Here is a 16,143-nt window from a genome sequence, read left to right on the forward strand (position 1 = left end):
ATCTGCTCATGGTATGCCTGTTTTTTTCAAGTTACATTCTGGAAGCTCTTTGATGCATGGCAAATACATGTCTAATAGTAATGGTAGCTCACCTTATTCTGCTTTACGTAAAAATAATCAATGTAGGTTATCATACCTTGAATGTAAATGTCTCATTGAAGACTGGGTTTAAAGTCTTTCTATGCACTTTAGTCTCAAATTTCTTCTTCTTCTCTGGTAGAAGGTATACCTTGACGTATGGATCTGAAGTGCCAGAGAAATCCATACCAGGCAAATCAGCTGCCTGTATCACTCCAACATTCAACTACAAACAAAGAAATAGCATGTCAGTTTGTACACAATATTGTCAACATTGTCAATCGTCTAATTTTGTGAGACAACATTTTGCCAAGTCAATGGAAATCATGTAATTCTATGGCAAGGAAAATATCACTGGGGTCATCTGACATAGAATGTCAGTGACCTTTGCGGAGTTTTGTCTTGTAACATTAAATTATGGAAATTATAATGACCATGTGAAGCATATCTCGTTCATTAGGTGGACAACATCCAGTTGCGAAAGATGAATGATCAATACTAGTTGGAATAAATTTGTCAGTTCTCGCTTTTCATCACAAATTCACAAAATAATCCTGTTTATAGTCTGCACTTTTCTTCAGATGATTTGGCCACAAATAGCCATTTTTTTTTGAGTAAACACTGAAAATTGACTTCAATTTTGTCTATTTACTTCAAAAATAGGGTTCATTTCCAGAAATATAGAAGAATTATAAGAAAAAACGTGTGCAGAAAGGAATGAGGAAGTCTGGTGGAGAAAATGTCAAGTAGAAAAGCAATCTTTCCATTGTTCGTATAAGTGAAATAAACAATGCATGCAAAGTACCACAATGCACCATGGGAAAACCACAGTGCACCATGGGAGAACCACTATGCACCATGGGAGAACTACAATGTACATAGTTTCATTTTAAAGATAAAAACAATTTTAGTACATGATTCATTGGGAAACATGCATTTCAGGTAGTTAGGTAGTTCAAAATTTCAATTTGTGACTATGGAGTTCCCCCATGTGACAACCCACTTTAGGCCACTTAAGTTTCCTGATATTCTCACCTTTCCTTCTTGAAAGTCATAGTCTAATGAGAACTGAAGTTTTCCTAACTTCAGTTCTGATTTCACAGAATCTGTATCTTCCTGATCCTCAACACCAGCATCTAAATCCTCAACATCAGGCTGTACCTGTTATCATGACAACAAGTGTATATATTCAGAAACAATAATGTATTCACAAACAATATATTAACATGCATGTTAATGAAGCCAGATATTTGACAACTGTTTTTGTCTTTTAGTGTTATTTCAAATCAGAGAACGAAACGCCTATGAGCATGGTAATAACAGTGATTATCATACTTGTTTCCATGGAAACTGAACTGTATTTAACAACTGTGTGAGAGGTCAAACAGTTCAGCATGCATTCTAAAGATAAATGGCACTCTCTAGTGTTGATTTCAATATTTACTTTGTTTTTAAGCTGAAGAATCTTTCTAATAGTATATGATACAGCCACATTATTGCAATGATAGGATTTATCAATTCATGCTTAGCGTTACACTGAGGCTGTACAAAATGAAAAACTGACAAACTTGTCGACAATGGAATATTTTGAAAAACATTTTATCTCTTAAAATAAACTCAGTGTCATGCTCATGTCATGACCATGCTCAAATAATTAACATATTCGATTTTCAAAGCAGTGACCTGTTTCAGATGTTCTACAGTAATTAGTCAAGAACAAGTTGTGTCAAAACTTTGCCATTTAATGCCACCCAGAATGCTCAAAATCGGCATGTTTATAACTTTCTAGCTACTGCTGCTTCACCTCTGTACTGAATCATCCCACTTAATTGTAAAACCAAACATACCCAATGATTTTAGTGCCAGAACAGTTTTCAACCAAAAATAATAGTGTTGTTGTGAATAACAAGAAATATATTTGTTTGCCATGCATGGTGTTGTAATTTGGAATGTAGATCGCGTAAAAATGTGTATTTCTTTTTTTATGAGTTTATCGCTTGTATATCATGTTGCTATTTGCAAGTACTTATAATAATTCAACATATTACAAAACATACATATCTGTTAGGAAGCAGTGAAAAACACTTTCTCTTTGTGTTAAGTCGAAAATCGGCAACAAGATAGCGAGTTAGTTTATATGTGTTATGTTTGTGTGTGTGTCAGTGATATATATATATGATGCATGCATGTTGATGTAGGGAGGGTGGGTTTGAGCATTTAAGATAAACATTCATAATCACAAATAGATTTTGAGATAAAAACGTAACCTATATAAAATCTTTGTCCTTTTCAGAAATCTCTAAGACCACTATCATGAATACATAGCATCACATGTAATTTGATTGGTTAATTGAAAATGCCATGCAATGTGTGCAGTGTCAAGCTTCTGAAGATTTATTAATGTTGGGTTTAACTTTTGACCCTTTAAGTACCAAACTTTTATCACCAATCATAAAATAAAACATGTATATTTTTTTTTTGGACATTTTACCAAAATTTTGAACAAGACCTGCAGCCAATAAAAAATTATGTGCATTTGGTTTAAAATTATGAAAAAATATGAAAAAAATTCCTAAAAACAGGCAAAAAGTTACAACAAAATCTGGGCAGCAAAATTCAGGCGCTTAAAAGGTAAGAGTGGCCAATGAATGAAGAGCACTTTATACTTTGTTTGGTTTGAATGAAGTCGACTGGAACTATGTGACATCTGAATACTATGACATGGTTAACAGGGATTTTATTAGGATGAGGCTTGCATCTGTAACTCCCAATCTATAGAAAAGCCATCTACTCCAGTACGTGGCAAAACACCCATTAATAATATCACTAATTGATGCTATGCATTCATGTAGAGAACCCTGAAACTTTGAAAAGCTCAAAGATTCTAAGTTAATGTTGAGGTCACTGAAAGCTGGTGTCAGTGTATCAATCAGTAGCCATGGCAACAGATGGTTCTTTTATTCTCAACATATAAACATGCTGAGTAGAATTGGTATGGTTATAAAATACGGTAACACAACATGTTTTGTATTTCCTGAGTGTAAAATGTCCTAACCTGCAATAGACATGCAACAGGTTTCATTTGATATGCAAATTACAATTTAAAAGCATCAAAATATTTAAATTAAGTGACTGTATGTATTGAAGTATTGCAATATTATGCAAATTGGAAGCCATTTTGGATTCATTCAAGTCATGTGACTGCATATCTAATTACACAAAAATGTGCAAATTGAGAACCCATTTTGGATTCATTCAAGTCGTGATGACAAGGTCATATTGAATTTTAATAAGTGAAGACAAGTAAAATGTCACACTATACAGACATGGTAGCCATTTTGGATTCATTCAAGTCATGTGACTGTAGCCATATTGAATTTCTATCAAGTCTTGTAATACTTGAGATTATGCAAATTGGGTAGCCATTTTGGAAGTGAATATTTAATAATTTATACATGACTACATTTTCATATGTCTGCCATATTATTTTTAAGTTTCAATAGTCAAATACAAATCACATGCCGATTTTTAGCTATTTTATGAGACATAAAATAATTTGCATATTGAATGTAAAAAACCCAGGTGGTTGGGATATTTGATTGGTTGCTGGATGCTCATTCCTAGCCATACAAATCAATGTGGCGGGTGACACAGGCAGTACACGTAATGGTGTTAGGGGGGAATTTTTAGCATGGATAGAAAAACGATTTAATTGGTAAAAACTTATTAGCAAAAAGTATACAAAAAATAATTTTAAGATTCTTAGTTTTGAATGAAGTATACAAACCAGTAGAATTTGTCAATATTTGGTGCAATAATGGACAGAAGGTGCAAGAATAAAAGAAAGAAACAAAGTCAATGAGCTTTCATTAGTATGAAAGCCTACATGTATGTATTCATTGTTGGTAGTTATTGTAGGGGAAGTGAATTACTGGTAATCAAGGATACATCTTGGTACACGTACCATCCAGAATGTGGATACGTTTCCCTTGGTACATGTGACCATTATTTATCCTCCCAAGTAAATGTCCAGTCACGAGTACATGTGTGAATTAATGTTGACACCAGATGACATTGTTACTAGCAGTTTCTAACGCACGCAAAGAAATCTTAATTTTATTCTTTAAAAGTCACAATTTCAATTAGAACGCCGGTACCAATTTAAATTTTATTGATACGTTATAAGAAACAATAGCCAATCAGTTGCATTTAAAGTTCGTGGATACATTTGAGATCATTGGTTTTTACTGATGATGGTCGGCATGTATGTTCAGATGTTATCTATAAATATGAGATAAATGTGCATGGCTGTGAAAGCCGTAAATACCAATAATAGCAGACACGCAAGCAATATAGTCATCTGGCAAGTCACATCACAACACACTGTTGTGCTGTACATACAAAATTCATCCACAGTCGAGAGATCAACTCACAAAGTAAAGACAGTTATAATTAATGGTGATGATGATAAAAACAGGTGATATAATAATTTGGGATAGTCTGAGTATACACCTAGAGCCTATAGTTCATTTTGCTGTCAGTGGATATTAGGGTAGTAGGTTGAAAATAGGGTGTGAAGGAAAACAAGTTGAAGGGAGGTTTGATCTTAATGAGTCACCTGACAATTTGTTTCATTTATCTGAAGGATTAAAGTTGTTGTTGAAAAGTGGCATGCTATTTTTTGTCAAAGTCAAAACTTTCATGCACCCACCCTTCCATGAAATGCAAGGCAAAACAAGCGAAAAAACTGTCCCAAGAGATCTCAGCTTGTAAAAAAAGTCAGTCAGTCAAGTATGGTATGCTGATGTGTTGAACATTGGAATTGCCATGCTAATATTTGAATACACAACACCCAAAAAACTAAACAGTTTATGACACAAACACCACAGACAGACGACAGACAGAGCCACACCACGAAACTAAACAAGGAAACATGCAAAGAGAAAGATTAACATGCAGACCTTTTCCTTGTAACTTGCTCCGAGCATGGAAACACTTTTAAGATCAACTGCTCCCTTCAGACCCTTCTTTCCTTCTTTCTTTTTCCTTTTTTTACATATGCATTTCTTGCATATGCAGAAACAACAGCAGAGTAGTAAGAGTCCAGCAACTATGGCAATTGCAATGATTGCCCACATAGGTACTATGGTGCACAAACAGAAAACAGTGAAAGAATCCAGAAAAGTGGAGATTGTAATGAAAGTAAGTTCACCAGTCTGCTTCTCTGGTTTACATCTTGTACATCAAAGAAACTTCATCGTGATTGGTTATATAATTTGAACAAGACGAAATTGATTGGTTGTTTTGAATGTGGCTGTCACTTGATTGGTTAATTTTTTTGAATGAAACTATTAAAATCAATTGGTTTATTTGAGTGCAGCTGTCAATTGGATAAGGATGTCACTAGATCCTGTTTTTTTTTTGTTTTGTTTTTTCGATGAGGCTATTAAGAATGTAATATATTTTTCAGATGATCATTCTTTGTTGCTTTGACAAGAGTAACAGAGAAACAGCTAACAATGAAGAAAGATACCTGAAAAAAAGTGAAGTATTAAACAGGCAATATGAACCGATGAAACCTGTGTGTGAAAAAAGAGAATGACAAAAGAAAGCAACCAGTGTTAACTTGAAGAGGGTGTCATATGGCCATGCATCACACTCAACTTAAACCAATTTAATATATATATTTATCAAGGATGGAACAATAATAATCCTGAGGATCCTCAAAGTGGTTATTGTTTCATCCCTTAACCCTCTCACTGGCTTTGTCATATACCAAAACTGTAAGTGGTTTTTATTTCATGAGTCATTTGATAGCACAATTTTACCATGTATAAAATACACAAGTTTCTATACGCAATTTTGACTGAAATCCACGACAATTTGAAAATGTCAAAAACTATAATGGAAACCAGAGAAAATCAATATGGTTGGGAAAACAGCAAACCAGTGAAAAGGTTGTTTGAATACATTCACATTTTATAAATATGTCAGTTCTGTGCATTGTATGATGATGTTACATTTCAAGAGACACTGTCATCATAACTGTACATTTGCATGTGGTGCTTTCTAGTCTGTCAGGAAACACACTACATTGATCTTCAATAGGATGATTCAACGGAGGTATGCATTAAGACAGACAATGAAAAAAAGCTAAATGAAAAATTATTTGCACAAAATCAGTGGGTTGATAATAGTTGCAGGCTGGTAGTAACAATAAAGTACATACTAAGATATGTTCATGAGTAACATTCATCTCAAGTTGCCATAAGGCATTGAATTCACTACACATAGAACACATGTACAGTTATGACAGCAGCGTCGGTTTAAACCCACCTAAATTTTAGATAATGGCTGGTTCAACATAGCTTGTGTTTTATTTTTTAGCCCAATTTGACAATTTTATTTCCTATACTGCAAAGGTGCACAATTTCCAGTGAAAAAGACGAATTAGTTTTATCATATATCACATAGGACTCATATACAAATTGTTTTCAGATTCTCAATGTGTTGAAGCTCAGTTTACAGAGTGATAACAAAAACACAAACTCTGCTGAACTGATGCCATGCAGTGTGACGCATAACCTTTTTCCCATTCTTATCTTTCTTTTTCTTTTTCTTCTTCCGGCAACAAGTGCAGTAGCAGACAACGCAGAAGATAATTGCGAGAATAATTGCACCGAGTATGAGCAGAATGACTACCCATATCGGGATACTATCCCAGAATTCATCGCTGGAACCTGAACCTGTTGTCGGTGCTGCTGTGGTAAGGGTCTCTCTCTCCCATCTATTTATTACTAGTATGGAGAGTGGGATATTAATATTTATCATACACCACCATCACCTATTAGGATAACCTCATTCTAAGCATGCACATACACCCACAATGCATTGCAATACAACACAAGACCTGTGATTTTGGTTAGTCATATTTTTTGCTTTTGGTTGAAAGTCTAAGAAATACATAAAATGAAAGTTAAAAACTTTCTTTTGATGATATAGTTATAGTACATATCGGCAATGCATCTAAGCCTACCAATTGGGCAACTGACTAAATAAATTATAGCCGAAAACAAAATAAATGTTTTTTTCAAAACCGCTGGGAAAATAAATATGGCAACTAGTAAAAAATGACTTTCGTTTTGTTCGTGCAACAAATCGTTTTCAATTGACAGCAGAATTGATACAAATATATTTGTGCCAGAAGTGGTAAATTTAGAGCATACAGATGACAAGTAATTTAATAATAATAATGGAATAATTATGTGAGGCGATAGTTTCTATTTAACTCTCAATAGTACAAAAAAGTATATGTAATAATTTAGTTCGAAAACAAATCTGCAACTTTTTTGCAGAAAAAAAAAAACATTGTTCGCAGAAAGTTTCCCTAAATATTTGGTAAAACTGTTCTACAGCAGCGAGTTGGATAATTTTTTTTTTCTCATGAATTAAATTGATACTAAGGTTCAGGCCCTTATAAATTACAATAAATTATTTGTTCTGAATATCAATCGTTTTAGGTATCAGTTTGGTATAATCAAGAAAACCAATATCTGGTCTTGTGTTGGGAAAGGTGAAAAAATTCAAAGATCAGTAGTAAACAGCCTGTCCTGAAATCAGATCAAGGTAGAGAAACCATAATTCAGTCATGAACAAAAACAAAAGTAGTGCACAATTTAACCACTAGAGGGCATTCTTCATCAGACTAACTGAGACATGCATGCAGCATAGAAGCACCAAAGAGTACGAGTCAACTCAGAGAAAAATTATGTGAATTAGAATATCATGTTGCATTATGGGTAGGCATGTCACATTTGAAAAGCAGTTAAGCAGAATAAATATTCATTTTAGTTCAATTGTATGTCACAAAACAAAATAGTTTTTTTTTTTTTTTTGGTTGGCTTATATTAGCTTGATGTACATGTCAAAAATACATCTGAGCAAACTATTCAAATCACATTGCCTCGAAAAAATTTTAAACAAAATATAGAATGAATATAAACAACATTTTCAGAACTGGATTTTTGATGAAAAAAATGCAACAATGAGCAGCGGTTTATCTTTTTTAACATGACATGCCTTCCCACACTAACCGAATGTCTCTACCACAGACCAGCTAAATACACAAAAGATGCCAAACAATTCTCAAACCGCTGTCACCATGAAATATGTGGTATCATGAATAAATACATTGCCAGGACACAAATATCAGATAAATAGGTTTTAACAGGTGGTTCTCAAAATGTGTCTGTCTTCAAAACAGAACAGGTAGAAAAAAATTTCACACATAACAGGGGGCAAATGTTAATGCGAATTTGAGATTCAATATCAGGCAGTTTTCAATAAAATTCCATAATTTTGGCCTAAAATCAGAATCTAATCCTTTTCTGCATATTTCCAAGAATATGTCAAGCTATTCCAGGAATAACACACATTATTAATTAATCCAGAATGAAATTTGAAACAGAATGTTTTCTCCTGGTATTGCAAATTAAGAAAGACATTCTTGTAGAGACTGCATGTGTAGTTATAATTTTGTATATGGTTCATAATTACAAAAGATTAGCAATTAAGAAATAGACATCACAGCATCTTGATTAAATAAATAGTAGGATTTCACCAACCAATCTATAACAGTTGACATCTTATTTAGTAAAGGCAGTTAAATTTAAAACCATTTCACAACCAATAAATGCATTTATAATTTCATCAATGATTTTTACCGAAGGCCAAATGACTGTAGTTATTATAATTAAAATATAATAAAGTTATTATTATTATTATTATCACAGCTGACCATCACAAAATTCTAGTATCTGCAGTCCCACATCAAATAATAATAAGTAAACAATTTTAAATTAAATGAAAACAAAAAGTAATAATTTATAAAATGTATTTAACATATATTTTCAATATAGCTTTGTCCATGGAACCACAAATTTCAACAGCCATATTGTTTTCATAGCACCCTAATAGATTTACACTTACTTGGAAGTTCATTCAGTTTGTCTACAAATTTGTTAGCTAAGTTTTGTGCACCACGTCCCAAATCCAATCCACCTCCACCTCCACCTCCATCTCCTCCTTCTGTTGCTGCTGCAGCTGCCGTATCCATGGCATCCGTCGCCTCGGCAGCATCTTGCAGCCTCCTGCCTAGATATTTGTCAGACATGACAAAAGGCATCAGGAGTTAAAATAAGAGAAAGTTGTGACCTGAAAGTAATGAAAATGAAATAGGTCAGTAAGGATGTGTTCAACAATTTATGCGATATGGCTGCAAAAACGGTCAAAATTTATCATTAATTTAAACAAAAACCCATACAAACAAGAATTCAAATAACAGTTGTCATCATGTCATATTAGATTCAATACGAGTTCTAAAGCGATACAAATGTAAATTCCAACATGCACATAAACTGACAAATTTGAAGTGGTGGATGTCTTCCTTAGAATGCACATCACATTCACGTCACATTGAACTGAAAAGCAATGTAATATGAGATGGAAATAGAATCACATCTCAAAACACAAGGCATGATTCAGTGAAATGTTTTTGCAGGCATTTTGGTCCCTATTGCAAGCCGGCTTTGCGGTATTCTCGTAATAACTAAGCTCATGATATTTATTTAAATGAGATGAAAGTTCAGCAAGAAAAAAACATTAGCGGAGTTAATTGGTGATTATGTGATGAGTTGAAAGAGTTATTTATAGAAATATTCATAATGAAAATTACACATATGCCCTAGTTTTCATGGAGTCCATACACATAGAAAAATAGAAATAGAAATATCTGAAAAATGGTGGAATAGAATAGAATAGAATAGAATAGAATAGAATAGAATAGAATAGAATAGATGCATAATTGATGTAATAATGACTGTGTTTTATGAAGGAAGGAAAAACTAACTCATGAAGTCATGAAGGAAACAATTAATACGCATCACTGTTAAATATGAATATTCAATGGATTTCATTGTAGGAGATTTCACATGTCCACTAGGTTTTAAATTTACTAGCTTATTCAACAATACATTCTGTTGTCAAATTTGAATATTCACTAAGTTTTAGGTTTACACATCAAAAAAAATAAAACCCAGCTAATAACTGCATGCTCTTTACAACATCTGAACAAAAACTGTCAATGACTATGGGCATTAGTTATCAACAATTCACTTTATTTGCCCAGTGAAAGGGAAAGATAACAGACACAACTCCATGATAAGTGTGCAAACTATAAAGGGATTTACAGAAACACTGAGTGAATATCAAATTCATTGATCTATACAACTCAGAGTCTTAGTATAACTGCTTTAATTTTATTTCTGTGGTTCATTCAGTTCTGGAGCAGTAAAATTGGGTTGTCTGGACAGGAGGGAACCAAGTATGTTGTTATCTGGGCAGGATGGAGACACAATGTTGTTTTCTGGGCAGGATGGAGACACAATGTTGTTTTCTGGGCAGGATGGAGACACAATGTTGTTTTCTGGGCAGGATTGAGAAACAATGTTTTTTCTCTGGGCAGGATGGAGACAATGTTTTTCTATGAGCAGGATGGAGACACAATGTTGTTTTCTGGGCAGAATGGAGACATAATGTATTTCGCTGGGCAGAATGGAGACACAAAGTTGGTCTCTGGGCAGGATGGAGAAACAATGTTGGTCTCTGGACAGGATGAAGAAACAATGTTTTTCTCTGAGCAGGGTTGAGACATAATGTTGTTCTCTGGGCAGGATGGAGACACAGTGTTGTTTTCTGGGCAGGATGGAGACACAATGTTTTTCTATGAGCAGGATGGAGACACAATGTTTTATTCTGGGCAGGATGGAGACACAATGTTGTTTTCTGGGCAGGATGGAGAAACAATGTTTTTCTCTGAGCAGAGTTGAGACATAATGTTTTTCTCTGGGCAGGATGGAGACACAATGTTGTTTTCTGGGCAGGATGAAGACACAATGTTGTTCTCTGGGCAGGATGAAGACACAATGTTGTTTTCTGGGCAGGATGAAGAAACAATGTTTTTCTCTGAGCAGGGTTGAGACATAATGTTGTTCTCTGGGCAGGATGGAGACACAATGTTGTTTTCTGGGCAGGATGGAGACAATTATGGGCTCTGTGCAAGACAGAGATACAATATTCTTTCATGAGAATTAGTTTTTCGGAAAGCATTCAAATTTTACAATCACAAGTGACTGGCAATTAGAATGGGATGGTACTCAGGAATGCATTATGGAATAAGTATTTGTGAAAACAGAATTTCACAAAGGAACATATAGTATATTTCCATCAGTGAATAAATAGAAAAATGTGCAGATTATAAAAATTAACGACTCATATTTTGTTACTTAGTAATTTGAAAAATCTGGTAATTTTTAAGTGATTCAGGTTATATGTTATAAATGCATTTTATGTCACAATACAATTATACTTTTGCATTCAAAAAGTGATATTCCTCCTGATATTAAACTGTCTGTATCAATGAATGAATGACTACCTATAACTATTACTAATATACTATCGGTAATTTCCTGAGCTATATCCGGTGAAGACACATTTTGAAGATGGATGTTGGTAACTATGGTAACTATTAATAGTGAAAATATGAAAAATTTTAAATTCTTAAAATTTTTTTAAGTCAAAGGTTTCATCAAAATGTTTATTGAAAAAAAATAATATGTGGGGGGGGGGGGGGTTGTACCAGAGTGTGTTTTCATACTCTTAGGATAATTTTAAATTTAAATATGTACATAAAACTGAGGTTCAAAAACTAGTTCATGCAATGGAAAATAAATACATTGTCATTATTATGATATATAATAATATATATGACATTCAGTCAATAAGTAATAAGTTTTATGATATTAAAAGTACTTTTACCATGGAAACCCGTAAGTCAACAATGAGCAATTTTCCATAACAATTATGACTCTTGATGATCCTAATTTTCATTTTGCCTGCTAATATTCTTTGACAGATTGTACTCATAAAATGCACTCAAAAAAGTATGAATAAAATGATATAACCTTCAATTCGATTTAAACGCCCATGTAATTATCAGTATATATATTTCGAGTCTGAGTTATATCTTGATTATGTAAATTAGATGAATATTGCTCTGGTGTGACCCCAAGGACAGTAGTTTTCATTTTAGATTACATATGCCACAGCTGCACAATGTATAATATTGTTTACATTAATATTACTATATTATTTAAAAATTACTTAATGGTAAAATTTGTACAGCATTAAGATATTGAGTTCTACTTCCTATATCTCAGCTGGTAACTCTCTGAATTATTGCCTGCTAAATTTTCAACTTTGAATTAACTATTCATGTTTGCTGTTGTCCATAAAGGGTCAAATTTCTGAAAGGATTAAAGTCAGTTGTCAATCAGGATGCACAATGTACATGACAGTTTTATAAATAAAAAAAAAATAACACACTGAAAAACACAATTGAACTGAAGTACATTTTTGCCACCACTGTGATACTTACTCATAATCACACAATATACATGTATTATTCACCATTAGTAACAGAATAGATTAATTACATATTTTAAAATTACGCCAGATTTAGTATATTACCAATAGATTTCACCATACTTTCCTGCTGAAATAATATTTTTTGAATGCCCCATATGTCATAGAGCTCCATGACAAAGCGGTGACGTCAGTCGGTGGTTGACAATATCATATTTACTATATTAAGCTGCACATAAACGATTATTTATTAAATTATTACGACAAGCAGATGTATAAGAATTAGGTAAAGTATGCATTCAGGCAGTACAGGATTGCACTGACCTCCTCCTATGTGTCAGCCAATAAGATCAGTGCACTGCCTACATGAGTGCATACTTTGCGGTATCCTCGTAATTACCTCATTATAATTATTACATTGACGTTAGTTAGAGCATGTTAATTTTTATAATAAATCATTAAATTTATGACATTTTAATTATTTGATGTCAAGGATTCTGATAGAGCTGACGAAACAGCAATGCTAATTATTCATGGTACAATAATTATGTACAGAACAGACATGTCAATTATCATACAAATGACACAACACTTGATTGAAATACTCAACACAGAAATATATTTACCAAGAGCATATATTATATCTAATACTACCAATAATATTGTACCAAAATATTTATTTTATTATTCAAGGCTATTAAAAAATATTTAAAAGATTTGTTTCTTGTCCTGATAAGTTAAAAAATATTTTCTGTGACACGCCTTTTTTTTTTAAATCAGAAAAAAAAAATTGCATTTCAGACTGAAACAAATAATTTTTTTGTTATGCTCAGCAAATTATGTGGAAGAGATAACATATGAACATATTCAATTTATTAAATATCAATTTTACCAAGCAGTTCTATTCATACAGCATTTATGTCAATGTTGAAAGTTGTGTCTCATAATATTGTATTTTACTACAACTTTACAATAATCATTATACAATAACATACAGCTAGGAGGAATGATAACAACTAAACATTATTTAAAAAGAATTACTGTATTAAGCACAATAATCAAAATACATGTATTTATGTAGCGTTCATGTGTAAAAACATTTGTACAATTTGAATGAATAATTTTATATATATCATATCATTATATATAATTCTTTTCTAGTATAGCATACTGGTAGAACTAATATATAAAGATTTATTTCGATCATTTTGGTCTCTCAATCGTCAACCTGTTCAATGGGCGGTCACGGTGGTCATCGTGCAGCGCGTGTTCGAATTGCATGTGAACAAGCAATGTACGTTGAGTACGTTGATATGAGCCCCATATCGAACAGGACACGGCACAATGACCACCACACTTTAAGATGTACGATGGGGCTACCAAATGCCGAATTAGTTCCACAACCCCTCTAGTAGACTACAACTAATCTCAAACAATCTTAAAGTTGTATTGTTGGGAATATCTACTTGAAATCTATAGTTACAGAGTTTGCAAGTTATACTAATCAAAAGATGATATACTGCGCATGTATTATTTTCACTACTGTAACAATACATGTAAATCCTGTCATGCATTACAGTTTGTTTTGGGTTTTTTTTGCCAGGCGACATTTCCAGACATTGAATATCACTGTTGTCTCTCCTGACTTTCTTTTTTTTTGTATGTGCAAATTGCAAGTGCTAGTGCTGACACATAGTGCATTTTTGCCACTAAAGTCATATTCATGTTTTGGACTACATGACAGGGCTGTGCGGCCAACTTCCTATCAAATGGGCATGCGCTATCCTGGCGCCAACCAGGCTCGGCCGAACACAAGCACTTGCGGACCTTAACTATAAAGGTTCCCCTAAAGTCGCATTCGTTAGTGAATGAATCTCGGCCAGTGGCCTTCTCATTGAGTCTGTGGCACACTCACCCAGGGGAGGGTCGACCCTTTTGATGTTCAGCCTGAGGTGAGATTTGAACTTGGTTGGGTCTACCGATCATGAGTCTGAAGCGACAACCACTATGCTACCAGTGACCAGTTTGAATTTTGTTTCATGTGTGTGCTAAACACAACTAATTTAATCACAGAGGCTGTGATCACATAAATTAAATAGCCATCATACGAATGCAAAAGGGAAGGATTTTAATGGCTATATAAACAGGAAACAATTAACTCTATATTCTGGTTTGTATCTCAGACTAATCTTAATGGAAAATGCTTCTCATCAAATATTGATTCTGCAATCTTTAACTGTTGAACAGAGAATCTTGTGTGCAAATCGGTGACTTGCTGACATCTCAAAATGATGAAAACTCAATTACATTGACGAGTAACTTTTGATGCAGATATATCTTGCAATATCGTAGCTATTTATTTGTTTATTAAGCAAGAAGCTTTAAATGCAATTTTGCAAACAATAAAACTCTGAATGCCATAATTTTGACCACCACCATTTTTAAATATTTTTTAATTAATAATTCCTTTGTTTATTTTTAACAAAATTTTTGATCAAATTTGTTAAAAAAAGATAGAAGATATTATGGAGAATTATTGTAACAATGATGAAAAACTGACTTTAGTGTTCAAAATGAAACATTTTCACCACCATTTTCTCACTCAAATTTGACTGCACTTTTTTTTATATTCTTCAATATTTCTGGAAATGAACACTAATTTTGGAGCCAACAGACTAAATTTGAGTAAATTTTCAGTTTTTACTCAAAAAATTCTGCTACTTTTGTCCCAATCTTAAAAAAAAAAAATGCATACTATAACACAGTATTTTGTGAATTTGTAATGAAAAGAAGGAACTGGTGGTGAAAAAGTTAATTAAGAATTGTCAAATCATTTATTATTGCAGCACCCGGCCAATAAACAGCTTCTTATAATTGACCTTGACTGCAGCTGAAATTGAATAAGTATACAATTATAGTGGATTAATGTTAATTTCTTTGCAGGGAACTTTTTTCAATGCATTACACAAACAGCTCGTATTGCCTTGGTAATTTTAATAAATTACACTAATAATGTTACATTAAGGTCGAAGTATTTCTCATATAGCAACATGAACCTTACCAATGAATATATATGATAATTATTCAATATAATCAAACATTTCAGGCCAATTACAGTGTAATATCTTAATATGCCTGAAACATCTTGTTATATCGATTAATTAGCAGGGACTATGATTCCCTACAATCATTTTCTAAATATCATATTTATCAGTCTTAATTAGCAGCTTTCTCAATTTTTTCAAGAATATACATGTATATGACAAACAATAAACTGCTACAAATATTATAACTACTTTGGTTAGTTTTATATGGTTTAGATAATACATTTTTTTGGTGAAAAATTGCAAATGATTTTTTATGAGTAAGAACGTGTTAACAGTAATAAAGTGTACATGCCTGTGACTATTCACATTTTTATTATATCTATATCAATACACATTTTCTACAGTCACCAAATATAACATTTATATGAAATAAATAAAGCTTAAAACAATACTTAGAGTTTGTTACTGTAAAATACTTTAATTTTGCTTGGAACTAATTTTCGGAATGATTCAGTGAAAATAAAATCCATACTTTTTT

At 32.9% G+C, this 16,143-nt stretch overlaps 1 protein-coding gene across 4 annotated transcripts in view; it reads right to left on the reverse strand.

Annotated features, from left to right (window-relative positions):
- The window catches only part of LOC100313746 (synaptotagmin 1), a 66,082-nt gene that overhangs the window by 8,369 nt on the left and 41,570 nt on the right, over positions 1-16,143 (reverse strand). For 2 of the 4 annotated variants that reach the window (XM_085505852.1, XM_085505853.1), the window contains exons 3-6: positions 9,067-9,291; positions 6,664-6,875; positions 1,114-1,239; positions 137-304 (exon numbers count right to left, since the gene is read on the reverse strand). In XM_085505852.1, coding sequence (XP_085361978.1) covers positions 137-304; positions 1,114-1,239; positions 6,664-6,875; positions 9,067-9,262 — 702 coding nt within the window. In that variant the 5' untranslated portion in view covers positions 9,263-9,291. 4 annotated transcript variants of the gene reach the window in all.

The sequence above is a fragment of the Saccoglossus kowalevskii genome, chromosome 12, assembly GCF_978046115.1.
Source record: "Saccoglossus kowalevskii chromosome 12, keSacKowa6.1, whole genome shotgun sequence".
Taxonomy (NCBI): domain Eukaryota; kingdom Metazoa; phylum Hemichordata; class Enteropneusta; family Harrimaniidae; genus Saccoglossus; species Saccoglossus kowalevskii.